The sequence below is a fragment of the Calonectris borealis genome, chromosome 7 (genome assembly GCF_964195595.1).
Source record: "Calonectris borealis chromosome 7, bCalBor7.hap1.2, whole genome shotgun sequence".
Lineage (NCBI taxonomy): Eukaryota > Metazoa > Chordata > Aves > Procellariiformes > Procellariidae > Calonectris > Calonectris borealis.
The window spans coordinates 19,620,951-19,647,463 of record NC_134318.1 but is presented as its reverse complement, the minus strand read 5'-3'; the positions used below and the strand labels follow the sequence as shown (position 1 = coordinate 19,647,463).

Here is a 26,513-nt window from a genome sequence, read left to right as displayed (position 1 = left end):
CATGCAGCGTGCCAGCAGTGTGGGTGTATGGCCGCTCCTCAGGGACCTTGCACTGTCAGCGTGTAGGTAGCTCACAAACTCTTCCCCCATCTTTGCAATTAACTTAAGTCCCAGTCGAGCAATTGGACCTCGGGGACAGGGACGAGAGCCCAGCCGGTCTGCTCAGGGCCTGTCCCAGTGGGACGCTGTGGTGAAGCACATGTACCCTTTCGCTCGCACTGTGGGGCAGCAGCCTCCCACCAGCACAGCTGCAGGGTGGTCCCCACTGTGTGAGGAGCGACTGTACCGCCACCCCCTTCACACAGAGGGGCTGTTAAAAAGCTGTTGTGCAGGATATTTCAGTTGAGGGTGAGGAGCGGAGACAACTTTTGTCTGGGCTATTTTGTTCATGAACGCACAAAATTTGTCTTTCCTGGACAAAACCAGAAGACTAGGGCCTCCATGGTGCTGGGCAGTGAACCGCTGCTGCCTGGGGCTCCCCACCGCCACCTCCTGGAGGGTGCCTCACCTTGTCCTGCTCCCCTCCTTGGGGACCTTCCTTGGTCTTTGGGGCCTCGTTTCCCTGCCCAAGCAGAGCATGCAAACACCTCTGTGCCAGGCGTGTTGAGCCCCTCAGCTGCTGGGGGGCGGGAGGAGTGGGTGCACTGCCAGCTGCCCCGGTGCAGGGGGCTGGGCCTGGTCCCAAGCCAAATCTACAGTTATAGTTAATTTTTCCCTTGCTACCTTGTTGAGTGGATTGGGTGGGCTACAATTGATCACGAGAGTCACCTGGTATAATTTTCACTTCTCTAATTGGCAGCATGTGCTTTGGGGAGCAGGTCAGGGAGTGTTTCTGCCTTGCCTTGGTGGTGGTGCTCAGCGTGTGTCCTTTAGCCTGGACAAAAGCCTGCGCATAGTGGGGGAGGGTATAATGGTGTTCACTGTAGTAGTGTTTGGATGCAGGCTGCTTGCTGTCGTACCTGGGAGGTTCATCCGTTGGGCTGAACGGGACCAGCTCTGGCGGACATCCCCATGGATGTGGCACGCAGGGGTGGTGGCTCTCCACTCTGCCAGCTGCGGAGTCTTCGCTGGCAGAGATGGCACCAGGTCAGTGTGAGCAGGCGTCTCCAGTGTTTCAGGAATCAATGTTTTATGAAATGTTTTTAAGTAAACTGCAATTCACAGTTTACCTCTTCAGGGTACTGTAATTTAGTGTGGATGTAGGCTTGTATTGCAGACTCTGTAACAGAAGGCTGATCTCCTTCCACCTTGTTCGAGGAAATATTTTATTTTGTTTTACTTTTTTTAAGTTCCTTGGGAAATCTGGTACAGCGTTCAGTCCTGGTGCAAGACTGGTAGGCTTTCAGGTGAGACCTAACGCTTTGTAGCAAAGGTCCTCTCGGCATGCCATTGAAATTGTTTACTCATATAGCTTGAAGCTCACCTGGTTTAACTTTATCATGCCCATCAGAAGGCGAGTTCATGAGCATGCATAAATGTTGGAGTCTTGGTAGGTCTCCCTGCCAAGCCAGCACAACCCAACTAACCCACCTTCTGCTTCAAAATTTCTCCCTCTGGTGGGCTGTGTAAACAGTCTGGCTCAAAGTCCCATTTCCTACCATCTCCTTTTCTTTTGTGGAAAGCTGTTGCAGAGAGGTGTACCGTGTGGTCCCACGCAGTCATTCATAGCAGCCTCTCCCAGAGGCGCAACTCCTCCTAACTCACGGCCCACCCCCGCCCCAAGAGGAGTGCCAGGGAGTTAGGTGGTCGCTCGTGGTTCCCCCTGCGTTTGGCAAAGCACCACTCACTACCGAGCACAGAGCGCGGTGCTCTGCAGGAAGCATGAGCCCGCTGCCTTGCAAGGTTTTTTCGTTAGGCTAATCCAGTTTCTTCTTCCTGAAATGAGACTGCTCTCGTATTTCTGTCTGGGATTTCTTGGATTAAAAAATATGCTGTGTCGCTGTAAGAGACATGCTTCGTTTGGTGGGGCTGGGGCACGCCTGGCCCTGCACGCTGCCCGCACGCAGAGCGCGGCTGTGTTGGCGTCCGTTGCAAGTGGGTACGTGCCTGCCCTGGCCGCCCGCGCGGCGCTGCCTGCACGGCAGCAAGCGGGTGCCTGAGGGGCAGGGTTTCAGGCACAAAGACCTCAGCCTGGTTAGCAGCAAGGGAGGGAAGGAAAGAGAAGCAGAGAAGCATTCAAAATGTAAGCTTTCCAGAAAAAGAAAGGCTTTAATTTTAATACTTTCCTTCACAGGATAACTTTCCTGTTGCATGGGAAAACCCATTCTTGCCTCTCCTCTGTTTTTCTTCCCTTCTACTTGATAGCCTTTGATCCCTCGGAGGAAAAGTACAGGGAGTTAGCTGAAATGAATTGGTGTTGCTGTAGCTGTTACAGTCCAATTTTCTTTTATGGAGATGAAGTAAGATAAACACAAAGCAGAAAGAAAAGATAATCGAATACAGAAAAGGCAGTTGTAACTCCTGCTGGTGATTCCCTAATTTCCTTCACCTCTTCTGCTGGAGAAATGTGACCACGGCACAAGGCTGCTTGGCCCTTCTGAGACCTAGGAATCCTCTACTGACACAGCTGCCTAAAGCCAGCTATTTTCCTGTTTATAGGTTCTCAGTTTATTAGCCTGAAGGCAAAAGAAGTAAAATGAGACCTAATAAGGTCAGGAAGGAGCACATAAGAGGTAGAATGCAGAAATGCTTGATCATAAAATTAAAATCTATATTATAATGCCTATATGTAATAGGGATGGTCAAAATTAAGATTGCTTGTACAAATTTAGACTTTTGTAACCTTCTGAGTGCTAAGCTTTGCAGCCTTAATCATGTGCCTTTAACGCAGTTTGTGGAGGTGACCATAAATGGTTCCTAAGGTCAACAGGCAGACCCTAGCTGCAAGTCCGAAGTTTTCTTTAAGAGTTTACCATAGTCCATGTCTGGAAGTTTAAATATACACTTGAAGTTAAGCTTGAGCTAAAGGGCATCACTCAGTATCTGGTATGTGAGTGACTATGTTGAAAATCAAGAAAGGAAAACATGGTAGCACCTATCAAAGTAACAAAGCTGCGTGTGACAGGCTCGGTGGCACCTGGGACCCTTTCTGTAACACCAGGAGTTTTGGGGCCCCAAATCTCTGGGTGTTGATTAAATGTGTCTGTGCTTTTGCCTCTTACAAGTTAGTCCTCAGTGATAACTTGGATCAGTCTCGGATCGTGAGGGTAGGTCCGATCCCGTGCAGCAGTCCTTGATGGGGGCCAAGGTTGCTCAGCTTTGGTACTGTGGCCCAGGCCCTCAGCAGGACACCTTACTGGCTGCATCTTGATGGTCCTCCCAACCTGAAGAGAGGACTGCTGCCTGTTGACAGCAGTTGGTGGGAATAGTTCCCAGGAAATGACTGTGCCTAAAATCCACAACAGCCGTGGGAAGACCCAGAGGTGACGTAGAAGCTGGCTCTACACATCTGTGGAGAAACTGCAGCTTTTTGTACAGGAACCATTTTGTCAGGAGTTTGACCTAGTGAGTATCATTTTGTAATTGCACTTTGATAGTGAATTAATGCTCCTCTGCACTGGGGATGTCTCTGAGGCTCACTGGAATACCATCTAGCTCTGCTGTTCAAAGGAAACCAAGGAGGGCCCTGCAGTTTCTTTCAGGTTGTATTAATCTCTTTGATATAATACAAGACGGCACAGTAGTTGCACATTTAACTGTGGCTTTCTGCTTTGGAACGACCCCACTAATTACTCTACATTGAAAAGATGGATTAAGTGTCTTGGGAGAGCATTTTATAGCAGCTGACATTTAGATGGCTGGAGGACGTTGAAGGTGACACTGCAGAAATGGCAATACCCTGCTGATGTGCCTGGGAGGCTGAGGAGGCATCGGGAGCTGGGTGGAAGCTGTGGGTGAAGGCACCTGAGGGACCCTTTCTCACCTCTGGCCGTGGAGCTGGACCTTGGCAGAGCTGGAGGCAGACGTGGATGTCTCATTGCCCTCCACACGGAGCAGCGTGGACGTCTCACTGCTCTCTCCCTGTCCCTGCGTAGCCCTCACAGCTCTGCCTGAATTCAAAGGTGTCCGTCGCCATCTGATGAAACTTTCCACTTCTGCTGGTTGCAGTTGTTACTGCTCCTCCTGCCTTCCAGGTGTTTTGACCTGTAGCAGACACCAGCAACGTCGACTTGTAGTAGGCAAATGCAACAATACGTACCTTATAAAGAAATGAAGTAAGCATCGAGTGTTGTGAGCCACAGCCTGTGTGAGTTTACCTGTTATAGGGAAAAGGGGAGGACCTGCAGGGGAAACAATAACGCTTAGAAGCCAGCATTTTGGATCTTTATATATATTCGCCTAAGTTTTGTAATTTCTCCCTTTTTTTTTTTTTTCCTAGCTAGTCCAAGGAGCTACACGTTTTGCTTACCTTTAAATGTAAACTCCTAATGTTTGCTTCTTAACAAAACACACGTTAAAAGATACAAGTGACCTCATGGACAAGCATGAGGTTCCTTACAAATAAGCTTAAATTTTATTTCCAGCTGTTACTGTTTTTTATTTCCATATGGATTTGCAGGTATCCATTTCCCTTCTACAGGTTTCTTTGCACCTGTTTCAAAAGGCATTTGTCTCTTTTGGTTTTGTTTCTTTTTTGTTGTTGTGGTTTGGTTGGTTGGTTTGTTTTTCTTCTCATGCTGGTAGAAACCCCCATTCTGTTGCTGGGGGTTGTGCTACAGGCCAGTAACATCTGGGCTGCAACCCTACGGACTCCTGTGGCCATGCCGGGCGACGTGACACGGCGAGCCTGGGTGTCCTGTGAACCAGTCCTCCCCTGAGAGCGGGCTTCTTCGGTTGGTGTTTTGCATTTGTGGATTTGATTCAAATTCTTGGTGTTGTGACTGTACAGCCAGGCTTTATCCTGGGTAATGAACACTGTGGTGGTGTGTGTGTATGCAGTAGTTAGGCATTGCATTTACTTGTGACAGCAGCAATAACACTCTCTCATTAACTATCATCTGCAAATCTAATTTCATGATGTCAAAAAGTTACTACTTTCAGCTCACCAACATACCCCACGTCCCTACCCCAGCATAACTCAAAAGGTTGCTGTAAAAATGCACAGGGTCTGTTGGTTTTTCAGTGGGTGAATAGGAACAAAATTATGAGCCTTTAAACTAAATAATAATTTTTTCCTTGTAGCTTGAGATCTGTTCAATCAATAATCTTTCTGCTAACTCTGGGGAGAATTTTAGTTGCCTCCATAAAATGTTTTAATTATTTAAAATCATAAAATATAAGTAGGCACAATTTGCTTGGAACTCATTAGGGAAATATATGAATAAGAAGAAAAGATAATGTTTGCTTCTGCATTAATTTAAAGCAGTCTCTAAAATATGAAATCTAATCCTGGAAAGCAGTGACTTATCAGCAATGTTTACTTTTCCTGTAATAGGAATAAATATTAAAGCAACTAGTTATGTGCTTATCCCTACAGTATTGCACTAAGCCAAAAAGGAAGATAAATAACTTGTCTGAAATCCCACATTAATTTCCCTCTTTTACAGGTTTTATGTTTGTTCATTTCCTTTTTCAAAACATTGCTTTTAAAATTATTATTATAAAACAGGTGACTTAGAAACCACGAGTAGCTGCAAATGCGTGAGACCAATTTGTGTGTGATTAGAGTTATGCAGAGGTAATGCTTTATACTCGGGCAGAGCCTTTTATCCCAGTGCAAATCACCAGGCACAACATGCGGCGGCAGAGAAACGCCACTGCCCTGGGGCAGGGCTTTGCAGACCGGAGAGCAGAGCAACTGATGGGCAGGGAAACAAAAATCTTACTACCTTTACGCTTCTCTGAAGAAACTGCAGTGCTCACTGTGGCAGGAGTTGCTCATTTGCAGCTCTTGGGTATGCAAAGAGGGAAGAATTGGCTTTGTTGTTCCCTGCTCTGTACTTCTTGTTTGGGATCTCATCAGAAATCCCTCCCCAAAAGACCCTTCTCGTTTTATTGGTGGCTTTCCACGTTTTCATTCTGGGAAGGACGTGATAATGCTGCCACTCCCATGAAAATGAAATGAGCAGTAAAATCAAACGTGCTGCAAACCACCCAGAGGTGGGTCTGGATCTCCTGTGTATGGGGAGCTCGTAGGTTATCTGAGTGTGTTGGTGTACCCGTTGTTTGGAAGAATGGATGGAGCCACTCAGCGTGGTCATGTTCCTCAGGGTAGCGCAAGGGATGGAGGTGGCCTGTGCCATTTCAGTAGACAGGTTGGGTAAATCCGAGCTATGCTCATCTCAACTACTAGGGAGAACAGTCTTTTAAAACAGCGCTGGCCTCTTAGCTCCTGTTGTGGCCGGTTAGGATGGATTTCTTCAAGTGATAAAGAGAGCACAAGCAAGGAGGCAGCTAACTGTGCTACTATGTCCTCAAAAAGGAGCCAGCTGCCAGTTACGGCATTTGCTGCTGTTGCCACCCCAATATCATGAAGATGGCGGTGCCTGAGACACGGCGTGTGCCTCAGGTCTGAGCTGCGAGGTTCCTGGGGAACGCAGAGAGCTGCTCGTGCTTCAAAGGAGGGGATTTGGTTGAGGTTTATATTCATGTTCCTTTCCCTGTATCTTAAAGGCTTTATCACAAAAAGCTTGCTAATTGTCTTCCATGAACAGCAATTCACAGAAAGCGCTGTCTGTGTGTAACGTGGCTAAATTAAAACAGATTAAAAACACTTTGTGAGTTTGTTAAAAGAAGGAGGGATGGCAGTGCCAGAGGTTCAAACAAATGCCTCTAGGTTACGCGACACCCAGCAGCCCAGTTTTCCTTCAGGCCTGCAGCAACGTGAGAGCCCGATGATGTTCCCTGCTTCGTCCCCGGCATGTCCCAGCGGGATCAAAAGCTGCCGCCTTGAAAATGCAGAAGTGAGCCTTGAGCATTCAGGAACCCCTGTGTCTACCTTGGACAGTGAGTTGTTTCTTTTTGCGGGCAGCCTTCTCTCTAGATTTCTGGGCACCCAGTCTGAGTCCTCAGTGTTTTCCATGCTGTAGGTAACTCCAAGCTCTCGCTACCTTTCCTCTGGGTTTATTGGAGAGGGCCAGCACAAAGGGGGAGCACGGCAGCACTGCTGAGTGATGCTGTCTGCTCATTTAATTATCATTTAATTAGCTAGTAGAGATGCAAAGTCTGCTCTGGAACAGTGTGCTGTTCCTTTCCCCATCACCCATCCAAATATCACACCCCACCATTTCGAATGTGACATCTTTGGAGCAGGGACTGAGATACCTGACCAGCAGCTAGGGTTACATGCTTTCATTCTCATGGTGGCTTCTGGGAGTTACTGCACTAGGGGGAATTTTCTTTTTTTTCTTTTTTCTTTTTTTTTTTTTTTAATGCACCATCCTTCAGCCCCATTTGCTTCTGAGCAAGTCCCGACTGTACATTTGTCACCTGTGTTGGCCGCTCTGGGGTCAACCCTTGCAACCAGAAGAGATGCCAGTGTTGCGTGAACAGCTGGGTGGTGGAGTTTGGGCAACAGCTGTGCCCCCAGGTCAGCTCCTCTTTAGGGGTGGAAAATCCTGAGCCTCTACAGTGTGAGCAGTAGCTCAGGCTGGTGTGTTATCTGGGAGGGGTGAGCAGACCTACAAGCTCCCATACATGATCTTGCCATTAGAGAGAGACAAAGACTTGCACTGCATGATCGTGTGGTCCTCTCACCACCTAATGAAAGCCTGAAGTCCCATTGTCCCCACAAATTCCCCAAAGCTGATTCACCACTTGAATTAAACCATAATTATATATTATCAGCAGTCACTTTATAGTAAGGTTGAAGGATTAAATGCAGTTAGTGGTGATGAATTCCAGACGCACAGGACAGAAGCCTGAAGAGAAGGCCAGCTTCTGAGTAACTACAAGATAGAGTGTAATGTATTCTAAATATTTGATTCAATTAAGCTTCCTTCTGCTCTTTGTTTCAGCTTACAGATGGCTCATCAATCTATAGTTTAGGGACACATTGCTATTCTTTCTAATGGTAATTACGTGATCAGGATGGAGACAGGTTTGATTAAATGCTCACGCTATGCTCTGCATATTTAAAATGGAGCAGAGTCCAAAGCAGAGGCAAAACGCCAGCCTGCTACATGCGGCTTCAGCCTCAGGCACTCGATAGGTCTTCCTCCAGGAAAGTCCTCGTCCCATAGGTGACAGGGACTTTGCCAGTTCTCACCATTCAAGGAACAGGAGTTTTTGAATTCATGCTCTGTGATTGTTTGTATCTGATTTTGAATGTTGCTAAACTGTTATTTGACAGTTTCTTGCAAAAATACTCACAGTGCTTGCCCATTTTTGGCTCAGCTTTACTGAGAGGATTCTTGCAACTTGGAAATTAGTAGCAAAACAATTACAGTCTGTGATCAATCTCCTAGTGACTTCTGCATGTTTGGGAAAGGCCATCATGGTACTTCTAGGCCAGGGTGTCTATTCTTAACAGCTTGTAGCTTGCTCGTGACAATCAGCCTACAGCCTCTGAAAGCAGGAATATTTGAGAGGATGTCCCAGGTGTTAAGGTGTCCCATTTTGTGTTTGTAACCCTTAAAATTTTTCGTTATCTACTTAAAAAGTAAAATTGTAATGTAGAACATGGCCAGAAGCTTTGCATGCAAACTTATAATGATCATCCTGTATATTCCTTTAGCCACTCTATCTGAGAGCTATTATAGTCATTAAGTCTTTGGTAAGGTATTACTTCTTTTACGCAGGTAAGAAAATTGAGGCCCACAGAGGTTTGAAGCTCTGAGGGTAAAACTGTACCCAGAAAAAGAAATTGGGCAAGCTTTATGCCCTATTTAAAATCTCATTTAAGGGCCATATGCACCTTGTCCTGGCCTTCTCCCAGGCATGGATTTTGCTTTACAGCAGCCAGTCCTCAATTCAGCAAAGTACTTAAGCACATCCTGACATCCTCTGCTGAATCAGGGTTTTAAGTGGAAGTGACAGAAATAGAATTGAGATCTCCTCACGTATAGCCCTACTCTGGAACCATCAGGCAACGCTTCCTTTCTTCAGTACTCTCCCACTGCAGTATACTACGTCTGAGACAGGGAAGACCTGTGCCCTCAACGTCTGCCCTGTATCAGAACGCAAGCCACCCAGTTGAAATTTCAAAAATAAGAGCTGAGTAGCCAGTTCTAACAATTTTGAGACTTGAAATCTTTGTCCCCAAGGCCTTGAGTTTTTCAAGTGCATTATTTAAGAAAATGGAAGGATTCTCTTAGCTCTGATACAGCTTCTCTACAGGAGGCCAACAAATCTAAAGTGACTCTTTTCCTCAATATACATATGATACCCTTCCAGTGTATGTATCAGTCTCCCAAAACAGTAGCCAGCGGAGCTTTTGTCTGTAAAATGCTAGTTTCGGTTTCTTGTTTGATTAGGTTTTCTCTGTAATAAGAATTTCAGGCTGAAATAAAAAGCCCTAAAAATTAGTTATTCCTATTTGTAATTCACCGTGGAAAGAAGTAATTAGTTGGATTCTTATTCTCTAGCTCGAACAGAATATGCCTCCCGCTCCCTTAAGTCTCTTTCATTGGTCCCAGGTAAGGTGAACTTTTTCAGGAAACTACTGTTTCTTCATCAAAAATTTTATAGAATGCATCAGGATGAAACAAGTGTAATGGATGACAACAGCAAATGAAGTTAACTAGAGTTAAGAATACTGCAGGGAAAATACGAAGGCGTGGAAAAAGCATCATTTTGTTACATGCTGCCTAGGGAAGGGTATCTCTGCTTGCAGTAATTATTGGAATAGCCAGTTAACAGCTGTATTGCACCCTCATACACTCATCATTTTCCTTCTGTAGACTTGCCACCAATGCTCTGTGCTTGCAACTTTCTAGGAAACCAGCACCTAGCAAGCTGCTTCTTTGGTGAGCGGGTGGGAGGGAGAGGGGAAGGAGGAAGAATTGTTTTGGTTTTCTTCTTGCCTGTTTGCTCTTCCTCATTCTGACTGCAAAAAAATCTACCTGCACTGTCACCCAGGTTAAACAAACCCAGTCCTTGCACACAAAGGTTTTAGCTAGTGCTCTGTATTGAAAATCCTGTTTGTCCTTTGACACACTTTTAAAGACAACTCCCCCCCCCAATGGTGTATATTTGAGTCTTCTTATCTAGTACTCTTTCAAGGATTACCAGTGACTTTCAATATTGTTAGTTTGAGAAGGCTAGCAATCTCCTGAGGTCATGAACATTTAATGAAAAATCCATTTTTCTGTTATGGCTTTTAACATTAGTAAACTCCACTTCTTTTCCTTTTGATGGTAGGACTGATTATTCTGCTACTTAGTAGCCTCTTTTAGGACAGAAAATGACTTTGTTGTATTGACTCACTTGGAACTCAAGTCATTCTACCTGAGAGGGAGATTCTTTTCACTTTCTTACAAGGACAACTTCACTTAAGTTACTTGCTTTATTACGATTAAAATAAGAAACCATAGCAGATCTCAAAATAAGTGTCTCTTCCCAACTTAGCTGCACTTAGGATCCTGCTGCTCCTAAAGTCTAGTTTCCAGTGGAGATATAGGTTATGCTATCCAGTGGAGATATAGGTTAAATAACCATTTTTGATACTGCTCCACCTGCATTTTTCCTGATGATTTGATGCTGCTTGTTGTTTCCCATCTGCTGGGCTTCCTCCAGTTACAACTTGAATGCTAATGTGACTCCATCCCCCATTGGGAGCATGCTGATATTGACTCGTGCATCTCTGAGAAGCTTCTCATTGAGGTGGTGGATGCTCTGGGTTGCCAAGTCATCCTTTCTTGGTTTTAGCACCCTTCCACTCCAAAGGACCTGTTGAAAAAAGAAATGTCATGCATCTCATTTGTTCCAGTATGTTCCTTGGACCACGAAGGAAGCTTTGGAAAAGGTCCTGCATATTTTCTAGAAATTTATATTATTTATTGTATTTCAGATTTCTAGTGGTCTCTGACATGGAACTCTCATAAGCAAGTGGGATTGGGAGTCCACAGAATTGGCTAATTGTACTTCTATTGCAAAATAAGAAAAAATGTGATTAAACACAGGTATTTTTAAAAGCCCCTACTTAGTTGCCACCATAATCCTGAAGGTGCCTGAAGTTTAACATTGTTCTTTGTTTCTACTAAAAATTATTAATTGATAACTTAATAGTAGTTACTGATTACAAGTGCTACCTTTGATCTTGGGTTCTACTGTACATAGTAGAAAATGCACTACAAGACAAATCAGAATAATACAAAGCATTCTTTGTAATGAATTACAAAAAAAGTTGATACGTTTCTGTTATCACAGGCTGTTTATGTACTAACGCAAATTTAACACATTACTTCTATAGGATTTTATTCCTTGCTTATATTAGTGTTCCATACAGCTTACTTGAGGAATTTGTGTTGAATTTTAAAAGCCTCCTTTGTATAACATGGAACAAACATGTTGCAATTGGCAACCGAGTTGCAGGTCAGAAATCACATTACTAGCATCCCACTGTGACTTTTTTTCCTTTCCCAGAGGCAAAAGCAGTAACTCCCTGTGCTACTACCACTACAACTGCAGTACTTACATTATCAATAGCTATTATTCCCCCTTTCTTTATGAGGCGCAAACATTTTTCATAGTACTCATTGCAGCTTTCTTTATCCGCATCAATGAAAGCAAAGTCAAAGGTTTCTGCTTCTCCACTGGCCAACAGTTCATCTAGATGAGCAACAAAGTGAGTCATTACACCCTGGTTAATGCTTCCTCCTGGAAGTCATCCATTTGTGTCAAAGTTCTTATTAAATAATGGTTTTGGTGCCTTGACCAGGCAGCCTATTCCTCTACAGCTGATTACTAGAAAAGCTTATCCCACAGAAACCAATCTAGACATGACGTATGCCATAAAACACTCAGTTACTGAGTTCTGCCTCCTTGGATGTTCGTGGAGGAGTTCTAAACCTGCAGGATACAGCTGGGGCTGCTGAAAGGTGCAGTAAAAACAAGTCAAGCAGTTTGAAACTGGACACACTCTACACCTTCAGTTGTTTTTTGAGCTGACTGAGGAGAACTGTTCTCTTAAGTGGATTAGGCTTTTTCTCACATTTATGAACAGGTCCTAAATGCTAATCTCTCGTTGATGATGAAGTGCCATGATACAGGTCATGAACAAACCTTGTCAGAGATCTTTATCACAGCAAAAGACTGCTGTAAGTAGTCCCCCTCTGGGCCAAGGCAAGTGGAATTCAGTTTTAAGTTCTCCTAAATGGATTTTTTGACCGAGAACTCCAAATCGCTAGTTGCGGAGGGGCTGACTGCTGCCTTCCTAACGTTCTCGGGCACCCCTCTCACCTGCCCTTATCCTCTGCCAACAGAGGATCTTTTTGTCTGAACCATTGCCTAGACAAAGCTGTCCATCAGACTTCAAGGACAGTGCATCCTAGCAGACTGCTAATATTTGCCTGTTTAGAAAGGATGCATGAATTTGGAAGTAACACAAGGATATGGATGGATCTGTGGGTCCATCGAACACCTTTGCTGGAAACCTTCTTCTGCCTCCTCCATCCCTAGCAAATTTCTTGCATTTTCAGAATACTTATTAATATTCCCTCTGCCCCACATCTTCTCTTTTCTTGAATTAGAAAAGTCATTGCCTTTCTAATGGCCTTGCATGATTTTGGTACATCCTAAATTTGAACTCTTCTGGACACAATTCAACTGAATATACCCTAAGTTTTATATTGGTTTCTGTATTTTTTCTGCACCTCAGCGCTTTCAGAAAGCTCTTCCTGTCTATAACACAGAAATACTTGCTTAGAATGGACAATGGATAAGAGAAATTGGGCTTTGTCTAATTAATCTGTTTTAATCAGCTTTCCCAGAAGCAGCTGACAATAGTACTTCATAGATTAATCAAGGCAATGGACAGGACAGGTGAGTGACCAGTAAGCCCACTACACAGAACAAGCATTTTCTTCCTCTCTGCTGGTGTGTAAGAAAACTGTGAACTTCTGAAGTTGTGAAGTTTTCTGGGTTGGTTTTGTTTTGTTTTGTTTTAGTTTTTTCTTTTTTTTTTTTTAAATTTAAATATAAGAGAGGCTGTCTTACTGTTAGCAAAGGGATCACATCCATGAACATATTTGGTCTTAGATTTCATCAGCATTATATCCATCTTCTATTTCTAGGGAAGGGGGAAAAAAAGGTATTTTAGGTTACTTACCAAGTGTTTGAATTGCTGGCTTAATCCGCAGGTCAATTTTATGCTCTACTCCTGCCTAGAATGAAAAAGAGCAATGAGTTCATGAAAGTGGTCAAGAAATAACCTGTTAGTAGGTTGCACTCAGGGAGTGACTGGTGGTCAGATATTTTTCCTATTATTTCTAGGTTCCAGACAGCACTTATTTGTCTTTCCAAATTGAACTGTCCCAGCCTCCTTTAATGATATGAATGCTTGTGTGTGAATGTGCAAGTCTAAGATACCAAAATCCCCTGACATGCAAATGCAGCTGTCCCAAACATGTAACAGAAGAGATGCTGCTTACCTCCTTCCACAGTGGCTTTCCAATTTTGACGTAGTCCTCATTTATATCACAGGCAATAACTCTGCCATTATCTGGCAGGACAAGTGCCATATTCAAAGTATTATAACCTGTGAAAACACCTAGGAAAATCGTAAGAGTTATCAATACTTACCATATTGTGAAAAAAAAGATAAATAGTGAACTACAGGGCTCCTTTCAGGAAAACCCCCAAACAAGTCAAGGATGGCAATTTGTTAATGGACACAAAAGGTTTTCCCCTCCATTTTAATGTAATGGTGGGTTGGGAGGAATTTTTACTTTTTTTTTTTTAAAAAAAATCAATCTTTTAGCAAAGCTTAATGTTGGTTTTTTCCAAAAGTCTTCTGGACACACAGGGCAGAATCTGGTCCTGCATCTCTGAGGAACACCCTTATTTAAAAGTGGAGCTAAATCCTGAGCCAGAGGGACTGGACCAGCAGCAAAATACCAGGGCATCATAACAGCCAGGCCAGGAATGAAGATGGAGGGAACCCATACCTGGCTGCTCAGCATCAGTCTGGCTTCGGGACATCCTGCTAACATAGGTGCATCAAGGAAAGTGGATTGGATGCTGGGCCTGTGCAGCAAAACGTTTCCTTCTGGCAAGAAACTGGTACAGGAAGGAAAGAATACACCCTGTCCTGCAACTGCTGGAGACCCAAGTGTGATCTTTGATCTTATTTTTTCAGATTGCCTCAGAGTTGACGAGACATCCATGCTGATGCCAGAATTACTGAATGCACAAATAGACAAAGTGGCAAGTAAGTGCAAATCAGACTCTACTTTTCTCACTGTAGTTTGCCCACCTGTTTGCCGAGACAGGTATGCAGTGCCTTACTATGTTTAGTTATCTTATCTTATGTAAACATGGCTGTATTTGGAAGAGCACAGCCAGGAGCTTTATTCTACTACAGAGAGGACAAAGTGACACTCTTACCTATTTCAATAACTTTCTTGGCTTTAATGAGTTTAACCAAATTTGCCATAAGCTGAGCCTGGTCACAGGACACCATCATTTTACTCCAGGGATGATCAGCGGTGAGCTAGAAAGGGGAAAAAAATAACAACGTCACAACAAACAAAACCCAAAGCTTCCAAAACAGTATTCTAGGGAAAAAAACCCAGAGAAACCCCAGGGAAAACAGATACTCCTACCATTTTAGATGGCTTTCTGCTCCATCTATGAGCCAGGAATTGGTTTGAATTTAACAGTAACTAAGGAGGGCGGGGTGCGTGTCATAAGCAGTGGCTAATCATTCAAAGCAGTAATATGCCCCGAAGTTATCATGGCTGTGGCAAACTCAGCAATACTTGTAACTGATGAAGAACCATAGAGGAACCTTGACTGTGAAAGTCCTTTATTTCTGTGTATTTACATAAACATGCACTTTTTCTTTTTTTTTTTTATTTTTTTGAATTATAACCTTTGTACTTACGCCCTTACTCCTCCAAGACATGTAGGATGGTTTTATGAACTGCTAGGTTAAAGGTCAGACCACGTGGTTCTGCCTACCCAGCGTGGTTCTGGCTACCCATGTGGTTCTGTGCCCACGCCAGGGCGGGAGGGCCCTGGCACTGAGGAGGGGGCAGCAGGAGCAGCAGGGCTGCGCCGGGGCAGCTGAATGGAAAGGACGGTCCTTCCACTTCCTTTCTTCCTCTAGGGCTCATTCCAACCAGCCAGCTCCAGCACATAACATTTAATTGCTTTTATACAGGAGTAGTTTGTCTCACTTGAAATGACTCCGACCCGAGTCTGGAGGTCAGTTCCGAGACCTGCGGGAGGACACCACCTCTCTGAGCTACAGATTCCTTATACGCCAACTAAAATGAACAGAAGTCATCTGTTCAAGTCAAAATCAAGTGCAAACACATGGGCTTGGGAGCCATGGATAAAAAGACGTATCTAAAACATTTGGCAATACTATTAAACACTCATTTAGGTAGCCCTGAACGTTGACGAGTCTGGGTATTACCAGTTAAAAACAAATTCTAATGTGTATGCAAATAAGATGGAGGAAGGAATATCATAAAGAGTCCAGCAGCTCAGGACGGGGTGTGGGCGATACCAAAAGGTCCTAGTGGAACAGTAATGGCACTGAACAGAAAACCTGCGTTGGGGGATAAAATACTGACCAGTCGCAGCTTCTTTAGAATTGGATGTTCCCGCAAAGAGTGATCCAGTATGTATTGCCAGAGAGGACTGCTTTTCCCGATGATACTCTTGGATGATTTGGGTGTCCCAAAAACTAAAGAAGGGTATCTTTTACCTGCAAAAAGAAAACAAGGAATAAGAAGAACTTTTATCTTTTTCAGTTATTGCCTGCTTAAATAAAGCAAGCACTTAAGTATTACTAATGGTTAAAGAACTCTTTGCTTTGAAAAATCCAGTGAAAAAGGAGAATGCAACATAGCTGGATAGCTCAGTCTCAGGGGACTGTAATTTTTTTCCCCTCCTTCTTTTTAAGCTCTAAGATGTCCAGACCAAGTCTGCAAAGGTTGAACGGGAAAGGCTTGGGTACTGTGTTGTTCAGTGGCCACTGTGAAGGTTACAAGCTGTCATATTCCTACAGGACAAGTAACCACATCAAAACTCAAAGGGCAAGTGTAAGGAGAGAAGCATGAATTAGGCACACTATTTTCTTAGTCTGGGGACCTTGTTTTGCAGACGGATAGAGGGTGCTCATCTTCAGGGCCATCAGCTGATGCATCTTCTCAAGCCCTGTGTTCTCCTAATGACAGTGTCCTGCCCTCTAGCCAGGGGAAATCTGGCATTGCTCAAGGGCTTGTTTAGCATGAAATCAGTGTGCAAAAAAAGTGGGTGCTGAAAGCTGAAGTTTAAAGACTATTGCTTGTCTACTTAAATACAGAACTGATCTCAGCTTTGATGCCCAATCCTTCTTTTACCAAATGGGGCAAATATTTTAAAGAAATAACAAAAAAAAAAATTCAGTTCCACATCTCCTAATAGCTGTTTGCTATTAAAGAACACTTTTATTTTGAGGTCTTTATTTTATTTTCTGTTAATGGCTCTTATTTTACAGTGAGGTGTAGATGATTTCAGCACCTTGCCTGAAGTCAAAGGGTAAGTAAGCAAGCGGCTGCGTTACAAACCCAACACCAGCCTCCTTCCCCAGCCCGAGGGCGGGCCCGCACCCCCTCTGACCCCGGGGAATGGAAGCGAAGCTGTTGTCAGAAGAGAAAGCTGCGACCAGGACCCCACCACGGCGTTTTCTGGCTGCCCAAATAAATGCAGGCAGGGGCCGGGCTGCGAGCGTGCCCTCGCCTTTGCTGGGACCTTGGCCCCGACCGCGCCGGCCCCCGCTGCAGTAGCTGGATTACGGGGAGCGGCTTGGGCCCTAAGAGCATCAGTGTATTTACCGCCGCAGCTCCGCGAAATCCCGGCCCGCCGGGCAGCCCCGCTCCGGGGAGCGCCGAGGGGCATGCTTCCCCCGACGGCCGCCCGGTCTCGCCCGCAGCCGCGGGCTCCCGCCCGCCCTCGCGGAGACCTGCCCGGGCGCCGCGGTCCCCGTCCCGGCCCCGGCGGGGACAGGACAGGGCGCAGCCCTCGCCCCCTCCCGTGTGCGTGCGGGGGGCGCCGCTTACCTGCGAGCATCCCCGTAGCAAAGGCGACCCCCAGCATCGCCGTCCCGACGGCCACTTCTTTGGGCACGCTGAAAAGGGGCATTTCGGGGCCCGGAGGGGAGCGGCGCGGCGGGCGGGAGCGGCGCGGCCCGGGCCGGTGACACGCGGGCACGGAGGGGCGGGGCCGGCACGGAGCACCTCGGGGCGGCCCCGGGCCACCGCCTCTCTCCCGGCGGGGCGGGGCGGTGCGCGGGCGTCCGCGGGTGCCGGCGCTTTGGTTGATTTTGGTGGCTTTTACACCGGCCGCGCCCCGAGGTGCCCGATGCGGGGCTGGGCTGGCGGGAGGGTGGGCACCCCGCGGGAGATGCGCGCCTTCCTCTCGAGTGACGTGCTCCGAGGCGGTGTGTGAAGTGGCAAAAGCAGCAGCTGGGGTGCGTGCCGCCGCCTCCCCGCAGGCTGGTTCTGGCGTGCCTTCTCCGCAGCCTTCGTTTTAAAGCTCACCCAGGCGTTGTGTGAACCGGGACTGGGCTCGGGCGGTGGAGCTCTTGAGGGAAACGTCCTCGTGAGAGGCTCGGGCCTCCGGCTCGCCCTGGAGAGGCGCGCGCGCCTTCCCTAGCACGATGGTTTTTGCAGCTGAGGTGCGAGCGGATTCCTTGTCAAAAAGCACATGAGATTGTGGGACTTCGGCCCTGTGCCCAAAAGAACTGAGCGTTTCCAGGTGAAAGGGATCAGGGAAGATCCTCCATGAGAGGGGGAGGGGGCCTGGTTTCCTCTGCCGCTACCTCAGCCCCCTTCTGCAGCACCTTCCAGGCGAGGTGCGGCAGGGCCCTTGCCACTTTTGACAGCATAGTGGTTTAGGGATCTCCTCCCTGGTCTGATCTGATGCTGAGGGAATTGATATATAAACTAACAGTGACTGTGCCATCTTTTCTTGGAAATCAGGCTCAAAAAACTTTTCTGTGCTTTTGTTTCATTAGATAGACACGTGCTGAAAGGACCCTGCAGTGCCTTTTGGAGATGGGCCGGGGATTTGGTTTTCATTTTGTGAAGTGTTGGCAATATCTGGATTTTGCAAAACCAAGCAAGATGTGAAGATCTATCATTTTGTCGCCCTACAGGAGATGAAATTAGCGGTGTTGCACACAGACCAGGAATACCCAGGGACGGAGTGGGTTGCAACTTGGCCTCAACAGATGTAGGATGAGAGCAGGTAAAACTTCCCTTTTGGCACATAGTTAATCTCTAGAAAGCCAGACGAATTGTGTGCCGGTAGGTTAGGATGATAACTTTTCAACTCTGATCCTATGCGAGCAAAACTGTCTAGTGTCAATGCAGTTAGCAGAAAAAGATTCTTTTGTAAGTACATCTTAAGTGGAGGATTAAGTGTATCACCGGGGCATTTATGGGAAATGGGTTTGCCTCCTATCACTGCATTTTTAGCCTGTGCTAGACCTTATTTACAAAGACTTAAGCTTTAGAGCTCTTGTATTTCTTTTGCAGCAGCTAATCATGTCAAGCACTAAGGAGTCTGCTGTGCTTTCTGACTTGCAGAACAAAGCAAGACATTTGATCTGTCTTGGCAGATAAAATAGTTTTCAATTCACTTTTAAAATTTATTTGATTTTGAAAGCTGTGAGTGTTGTTGGTTTCTTGGGAGTTTTTTTCCGTTCAGTATCTCATCACTTTCTCTGTGTACATTTTGTTTTTGTAAATGAAAGCATTTCATCCCATCTTTCAGAAGATGAGTTATCAGGAAGCGCTGGAATGTGTCAATTTTTAGGCCAAACAGAACTGTAGGAGACAACAAACACTTGTAGCGGCCATAAATCAGATTTGTGACTGTGCAGCTCCATCTAGTGATTATTCTCTACAACTGCAGCAGGAGGGAGAGAGTAACTGTGGGATACGCTGTCTTTTTCACGAAACACTCTAAACTTGTGAGCTTCCAATGTTGTGTTGGCCTCTCAACTCGACGAGCTGTCTCACTTGAAGCTCTCTGGAAACTTCAAGTTTCTGAAATCTCCAGATTAGCAGAATTGCTAACATACTTAAACATGTGTCTGAAACTTTTTTTTTTGCCCCAAGTTCTTATGGAGTAATAGCTTACCTGTGGTGGCAGTGTCAGAAGGTGTTTTACTATGTCAGTGTATTGCACAATGTATTGTTTCCTTTAGATAAGGAAGGTGATTCACAGATGTCTAAGTCAAGATAAAACACTTTCTTAGATCAGCAAAAGAGTTACAGTCTTCCAATAGAAGGAATAGAAAGGAGCCAGCTGCTTTTCTTTGAGCCATTGCAGATTTCATTTTACATAGCTCTGTGATATATTACTGAACAGGAAACTTTGATTAATCAGATTAACTAGACACATGCTTGCAGTGTGTTGTGGTTACTTGAGCATTTAAACATTTTGGTAGATTTCTGCCTACTACCTGTGCTGAGTAAGGTGAAGGCTACCTCGAGATAAAAACTGTGTGTGAAGTGGGCTTGGATACAAACCCCACTGCTCCCTAAGTCTCTAAGGTCAATCCAGTTGCACAGATTTCACAGGAGATCAGGATTGCTCCCAGTGTTGTAGTCAGTAGGCATATTTGCTGAGCCTGAAAGTGCCTTCTCCCTGGAACTGCATTCCTCAAAGGGTAGGAGGGTTTTGGCAGCATCTTCAGACTGGAGCCAGAACATGATCGCTTTTGTGAAACATAAGGAGCAGGACAGATAGGATTCAGACTGGCTAGTCAGTGGTTGACCTCAGGGTGTGCAAATCCTCACTTTATTCATATTGAAAATCTATCCACAGCTTCACAGTCACTGGGTAATTGATATCTGCAACAGTCTGTTCTTCTACTGAAACCTTCCTTCCGGGAGTGTTTTTGTATGTGGGAATGTTGCACACCATCCACCTTGGTGTCCTCTAGCTGTGTAGACGTATCGTAGAAATGGGACTGGCAAAGCCATAGCCTACTGATAAGGCTGTCATCTCACTTCTGGGTTTCCGCCTTTCATTTGCAGCTATTTTTAGGTAGACCAGTAGTGCCTAGTAACTGAGGCACCAGTGTAAAATGCTAAATGACTTGCCATGAATTTAATAAGCTGTTCCCTTCCACCATCCTCAGATTTTAAATGTTTTTCTTTGTTGTTTTTGGTTTTGTTTTTCTTCCCCTCTTCACTCTTCCATGTGTCAGCTACCTGAGCTCAGCCCAGTGTTCTGGCAGACAGTGCCTTCCAGGACGTTGGTGATGTTCTGTGGTCTGCTCCGAGGTGGTGATAAAGAGCAACATATGACCACCTTGATTGTCTTACTGCTGCACTATAAAGAGGTAAAATCTGTGGGTGGCTCAGCCAGTGTCCAGTGTGGACAGCCAGGGGTTGTCCACACTGTGGTTGAAAGCCTAACTGCAACGTATGCACTAAACCATAGTTGCTGCTGACATGGTTTTACTAGACCTATTGGCAACATGCGTACTAAACCCCAGTGGCATCTAGAATGGTTTTATTAGACCAGGATGGGTATAGATGACTCTCTTGAAAATCATATTCACTCTGTGTTGAAAAATCATTGTAGACCACAGACACCCTGAAGGAAGTGTGTATAGGCATGTTTGAACAGCACAGCTCACTGGAAATAAACCCTATACATTTGTTGAAGCTATATTGGCCTGTGACATTGGAAAAAATTCAGTGGAGTTGCATGTTGTGTCTGCTTCATTCAGGCTGCAATGTTGCTGGTGTGGCTTCAAGCATAATTTAAATGGTGCTTACTTCAAATCTTGGTTACCCACACATTGTTCTCCTGTTTACAATGAGGATAGCAGTCACACAGTCCTCTAAAACATGGCATAAATGCATTTGCACAAAATGTTGAGAAGCAAGTGTAAATACTACACGTATTTAGTTCAGTTAGTAAAGTAGAAATGTGTTTGGAGCTTATGTACAGCTGAAAGAAGAGGTCTTTGCCACCAAAAGCTTACAATATGAATGTAAAGAAATGATCATGGGCAGGAAGTGTAAGAAGGAGTTGGATTGTATTGATCGGTGTGCTTTGCAGTACCCTAATTGTCAAGTTTCTCAGGAGAAATCAGAGCAGGTAAGTTCTAAGGATAATTCAGAAGGAAGGAAAATGAGGTTTGGAGCTGTTTACAAGGAGTTTACCTCAAATATGAGTGCAGAATGAGTAAAAGCCCAAATACGAGGAGGAACCAAAGAAGAATGCATTCATGTATTCACATGGTCAGACTAATTGCTGAAAACGCTGATTGAGATGGCATTCTGGATGAATGGGACTTGAATGAGAAAGAAAATTGCAGTAATCAAGGTGATGAGAGCTTGGACAAAAGTTTTTAGTTGTGAAGATGAACATACAGAAATAATCTTGGAAATATGTCAAAATCTTTCTGATTGTTTTTGTATGGTTGAATGTGAGGGCCTGGAGAGAAATTAGAGTTGAATATGAAGAGTTACGAGTTGAGTGATAGGCAAAATGGTCATTTTTATCTATACTGATGGAGGAGAAAGGTTGGAGAGCTGAGGCTGACCTGATCTTAGCCATCCTCAGAGAAGTGTTTGAAACAGATTGGGATTTTAATCTGGCTGCAAGGAGATAGGAGTGAAGAGTCAGATCTGCAAGTTGTCTGCATCGACATGGTGGATGAATGCATGTATAGATGGGGCCAGTTACTCAGAAAAAACAGGAAGCCATGAATTCCCATACCTTTTAAGCTATTCACAGATAAACAAACCCAAAAGCATTCTTTTGTATGTATTTATTTTATTTTAATGGGTTTTCATAATCTCTTTGGTTAAAACTGAAACGGAACTTATTTACCATATTTATGTGCTCATTCATCTATCTTAGGTGTTGTAGACAAAACATGTATATATTTTATAATTTTACACTTCACAGTGTATATCCTCTTGCAAGACCTAGATAAATCGATTGATGGTGGCATATTCTAGAGGACTGTATATGGAATTATTATTTTTTTATTCACAATTGAGGTTTCTTTTTTCTTCCAGTTGGTTTTGCTATTGTATTTGTCTCTTCCATCCCTGTTATCTCTCTAGTATAGTGTACACTTAACATTTCATTTTACAGTTCTGTAATGCAGTGTTTGCCATTTACTGGCATAACCTCCTCGACCTTAACTCATTCCACATGTATCTGCTGTAGCAATTTTTTTGCCATGAATGTTCATGGTTCTTCTGAACTGAAAATTTTGGGATTGTAAGAATCGCACAATCTTTTTTTTTATCTGTGATAAATGGAATTGCTCTCCAAAATTTTCTTCTGATAGTTGAATTAAGTAATTTGAAATAAGACTAATAGTTTCCCCAATACTCATCATTGTTTCTAAAGTAATCTGGATTTTTTATCAGACAAACTGTAAGTATCAAAGCTTCCTCTAATATGATTCATTGTCCAACTAGAATCCAATCACTAAAATGGAACGCAGACATGAACAATGACTTTAACTAAGTTGGTTCGGTTACTTTCATCCTGCTCAGCTACTTCTATCGCATTCAGTCTTCTGTGGGAGCTTTTAAAGTATGTCTTTCGATAACAGCTTGTAAAGGCTGTGGTACCTTCACATCTATTTCAAGGCTAAGGTATCAACATTTCAAATGCTGCTGCTAAGAAAGCTGGTGATTCATGAGCCCATAAGCCTTAAGCCATTAAACTTGCAAACAGCGAATGGTTTAGAAACGGTTTTCAGCTAGAAGCATTTTGACATATTGGTAAATATTTTCAGGCCTTACTGGCTTACAGGCCAACATTTTGAATATATATGACTACTTTTTGCCATCTCATTACAAGACTAGGTTCAACTTTGGATGTGCAGGTATTGTGAGGAGAGATAGCCCCTGTCAAGCAGCATAATTCCCAGTGCAAAGTAAGTTAATGGCGTCTATGAAAATATCCCACAAGTATCAAGGACTGTAAAACTCAAATTGAGCTTGACTAGGGGAGACCCAGTGAAATAGCTCGTTCAGTGGCTCAGCTTGACAGATCCAATGATAGAAGCAGTTCTTCTGACAAAGAGTTTGTCATTGAAGGATGTGGTTCGGAGGCATGTTGAATTTTTCAAAACAGGTGACAGACTGTTCTGAATGATCTCCTTCCAGGTCACGGCCCAGCCTCACACTTGGAACAACTGCATGGACAGTGGTGCAATGGGTGCTTGCTACTGAGGAATAAAGCTTGGTATTAATTTGCTCCAGCAAATGGTCCCCATGTGATGGAAATAGGCACAACTTGAGTGGAGCGTTCTGCTTTACTTACAAAGCCTGCTGTAAGTCTCAAGATGCTGCTCACTTAAGCCTTAAACTGTATAATGCATAAACAAAATGTGAGAAATTTTGCTCCTTATCACTCTGATACACATAATAAAATGAAAGAAGCGGTGAACAAATCAACCATAGCTGAGACACCTCATTAACCAGGGTCTGCCATGCCATTATCTTTTGCCTCTTTCTTTTGACATCTGAAGAAATCTGTGTCAAAGGCCAGCAGATTTGTTTCATACCAGCTGTGTGAATGGGTGCCAAAAATGAAGGCTAGTGGTTTTTCCCTTCCCTTAAGGGCATTTGTCCTAGAGTTTCCAATGCACAAAACCAACAGCAGCGGCAGCCTGACAGCAGGGGAGGTGCAGGATTGAGGTGTTCTTAGTCTACCCCAAGTGTATTAAAGAACGATGAATGAGATCATCTCACTAGATCTGGTTCCTAGAGAGCTCTAGGTCAGATTGTCGTTTCACGAGTAAGAATTTGTAACAAGCATGTGAAAACCATGCCAGGCTATTCACTTTGGGACTTAAAATCGAGAATTCCTAGTAGATTGTTAGTCAGTTTGGAAGAATAGAGAAGGGACTATCTGTATAAGTCAACTGTGGTTTGCTAATATGATGCAGATGTGAAGAAGGCAGTACTGGATTTAGCAGGTAAAATACATCTGCTGGAGAGAGAGCCCAATTAGTGTCATCACCTGAAACTCCATGTGTGGTGCATTACCTGCTTTGGGCTGAAAAGGCGCAGGGGGTGATAGCTCTGATACCCCCAGGAAACAGAGGAGAGTGAGAGGTGTGGAGAGCAGTGTCTGACATTGCAAAGGGCAGATTGCTCGTAGGAGGAAAAAGAGTGGAAGGTAGGAAAGACTTTTTTAATTGCGTACAGTGCTCCCTCTGTTTCCCCGCTTAATTTTTTTTTTAGTTGGAGATGTACTTTTAGTAATTGCCATGAACTGAACTCACTTTTTTCTCTCTACATATATTCTTAAGATGATTGTTACAATTTTGCATAATTTTGCTTGTTAGTATTAATAGTTTTTATTTCTTTACTGTTGTATTTCTTTGAGTTTAAATGTTAACTAAAGGGCTATATAGACTTTTTTCTTCTTATCCTGTTCTGGCTTCGTTTTATTTTTATATATATATATCTTTTTTTTAAAATAACCTCATATAAACAATTGGAACATTTCTGTTAAATTTAGTAAGAATTTTTTTAAAGAACCCCTAGTAGGTGAACTAAATTTTTCAGTGCCAGTCATCCCTTTGATAAGAATAAGGCTTTCTTAGTATAGTATTTTAAAGTTATGTTTTTACTGTTTCCTTTTAGTGTTTTGAAGATCAGAAGATCCTTCTGCTTTAGTATACTTGAATCATATTTTCACTTTTTAATCGAACTTTCTATCCATTTTGTTTTTAAGAAGTCCCTTTCTTTCCATTCCTTTATAGCCTGGGCTTGACTTCATAAGAATCTCTAACTGAACCATAAACTACCTTTATAAATATCATTTTTCCTTGAAAGCTATATCTTACTGCAATGACCAAAGTTTTGTCATGTGTTAGATTAAGATGTCTGCCTAAAATCAATAATGCTGAGGTAACAACATTGGTTTCTGCTAGGCTCTCAATTACTTTCTCAGTTGTTTGTCATAGGAAGAATATATGATCAGTTGTTTCCCCTGCAGGCTATAAAACCAGCCTGTTCTCCTTTGATCACTGCTGCATACTTCACTTTTACTCTCCTAAGTGTAACACAGATTTTTAGAGCCTTGGACCTGTGAAGCAGCAAAATGATTCTTCTGTAGTCCATTCCAAGGGATAATAGCCTCCCTGTATAAAGCATCATAAATATCTCTGGACAACAGTTGGCTCTTTCGGGTTACATTGCACAATTGCTATGGAATCCGTTCCTGAATTTGCCATGCTCTTTGAAGAAATGTCTGGGAGAAATTTACTTCGCAGTCTTTCCTTTGCACCTCGTGTTCCCTGTAGTCCTCTGCACCTTACATTCCCTGTTGCGCTTCTCTTCTTTTGCAGGTAGTCCCTTATTCTTTGTATCTGTTTGGGTAACAAGTACAGCTGTGGAACTGCTAGTCTTTTCATCTTTTTTTTTTTTTTTTCTTTTCTCTTTTTTTTTTCCGCCTCCCCCCTATGCCTTTGTGTTTTTTAAGATGGTTTCTAGTGCCATTTTGTTCTTGAAGTTGCTGCATTTTGCCACAGAGGGGAAACGCAATCATGCTGTGCTCTTTCCTGGGAGCTTTACTGTTGTTCTCTCTTGATCTTCTTCATCTGAAATAAATTACACTGTACCTGCATGATGTCAGTAAAACCTCTGCTAGGCAAAGGAATACTTGAAATAGTATAGTCTCTTGTGAAAATGGGAGCAGCTGTAATGGGGCAATAGAGTCAGCAGCTGCTTGTTACTGTAAATGTTCTTCCCTCAAAAAGAGGCAAGTGTTTTTCTGAATGAGGCTTCAGAGGTAATGGGTAACTTGGAGAAGGTAAATTGAAGTTTTGGTCCCATCATATCATTGAAGAGAAGCTGCCCTTATTTGTCTCTGGATTTTCGCATGTCCTGTGCTATAAGGACAGAAGGTAATGATGCAGAACAGTGAACACACTATTTTGATTTGAAATGAAAAAAAAAAATACAGAAAGCTAGAAATTAATCTTCAATTTCCCATCCAGGGAGTGTATGTGAGAGGCTGGTCAGACTTGGTGGCATGAACATTTGGATTTCAAGGACATGCAGAATACTTAACATCGCTGTACCCTGGCAAAGCCCTGCTGACATGTTTCACAGTACAGAGCAGCTCTGCAGTTAGAGAGCCGTTATGTTTCCTAACAGGGTATTTGTAGCATGTTGTAAACAGTAACTGTTGTAACTGAATCCTAGGCTGTGGTCCTTAAAAGCCGAAGCGCTACCCAGCTGGCAGAAACCTTAATGCAGTTTGCCTTTGTCTTCTGTCTAATTCATGTAGGCAACAGTGGAAAATGCCAGAGTGCCTGGGAACTAGGCCAGGAGGAGGATAGGTATGCAGCTGGTCATCTGTCTCGCCGCTTTTGAGAACACAGGTAATTACTGTGTGCCATGCACCTTCCTGAT

The 26,513-nt window shown here is 43.9% G+C and overlaps 1 protein-coding gene across 1 annotated transcript; it reads right to left on the bottom strand.

Annotated features, from left to right (window-relative positions):
• Window positions 1–10,440: 10,440 nt before the first annotated feature.
• COMTD1 (catechol-O-methyltransferase domain containing 1) lies at window positions 10,441–17,238 on the bottom strand. Its single transcript, XM_075154406.1, has 7 exons — window positions 17,151–17,238; window positions 15,681–15,814; window positions 14,485–14,590; window positions 13,530–13,648; window positions 13,208–13,262; window positions 11,576–11,709; window positions 10,441–10,827 (listed from the first exon to the last, which is right to left on the bottom strand). Exons 1-7 carry the CDS (start codon window positions 17,230–17,232, stop codon window positions 10,675–10,677), a joined length of 783 nt encoding a protein of 260 aa, XP_075010507.1. The 5' UTR covers window positions 17,233–17,238; the 3' UTR covers window positions 10,441–10,674.
• Window positions 17,239–26,513: the final 9,275 nt, after the last annotated feature.

Coding starts and splice junctions, on each gene's coding strand:
- COMTD1 (XM_075154406.1), bottom strand. CDS start 17,232: ATGCCCCTTTTCAGCGTGCCCAAAGAAGTGGCCGTCGGGACGGCGATG. Junction 14,591..15,680: donor TTCTAAAGAAGCTGCGACTG/GTCAGTATTTTA, acceptor TCCCCTTTCTAG/CTCACCGCTGATCATCCCTG. Junction 13,263..13,529: donor GAAAGCCACTGTGGAAGGAG/GTAAGCAGCATC, acceptor TTTTCATTCTAG/GCAGGAGTAGAGCATAAAAT.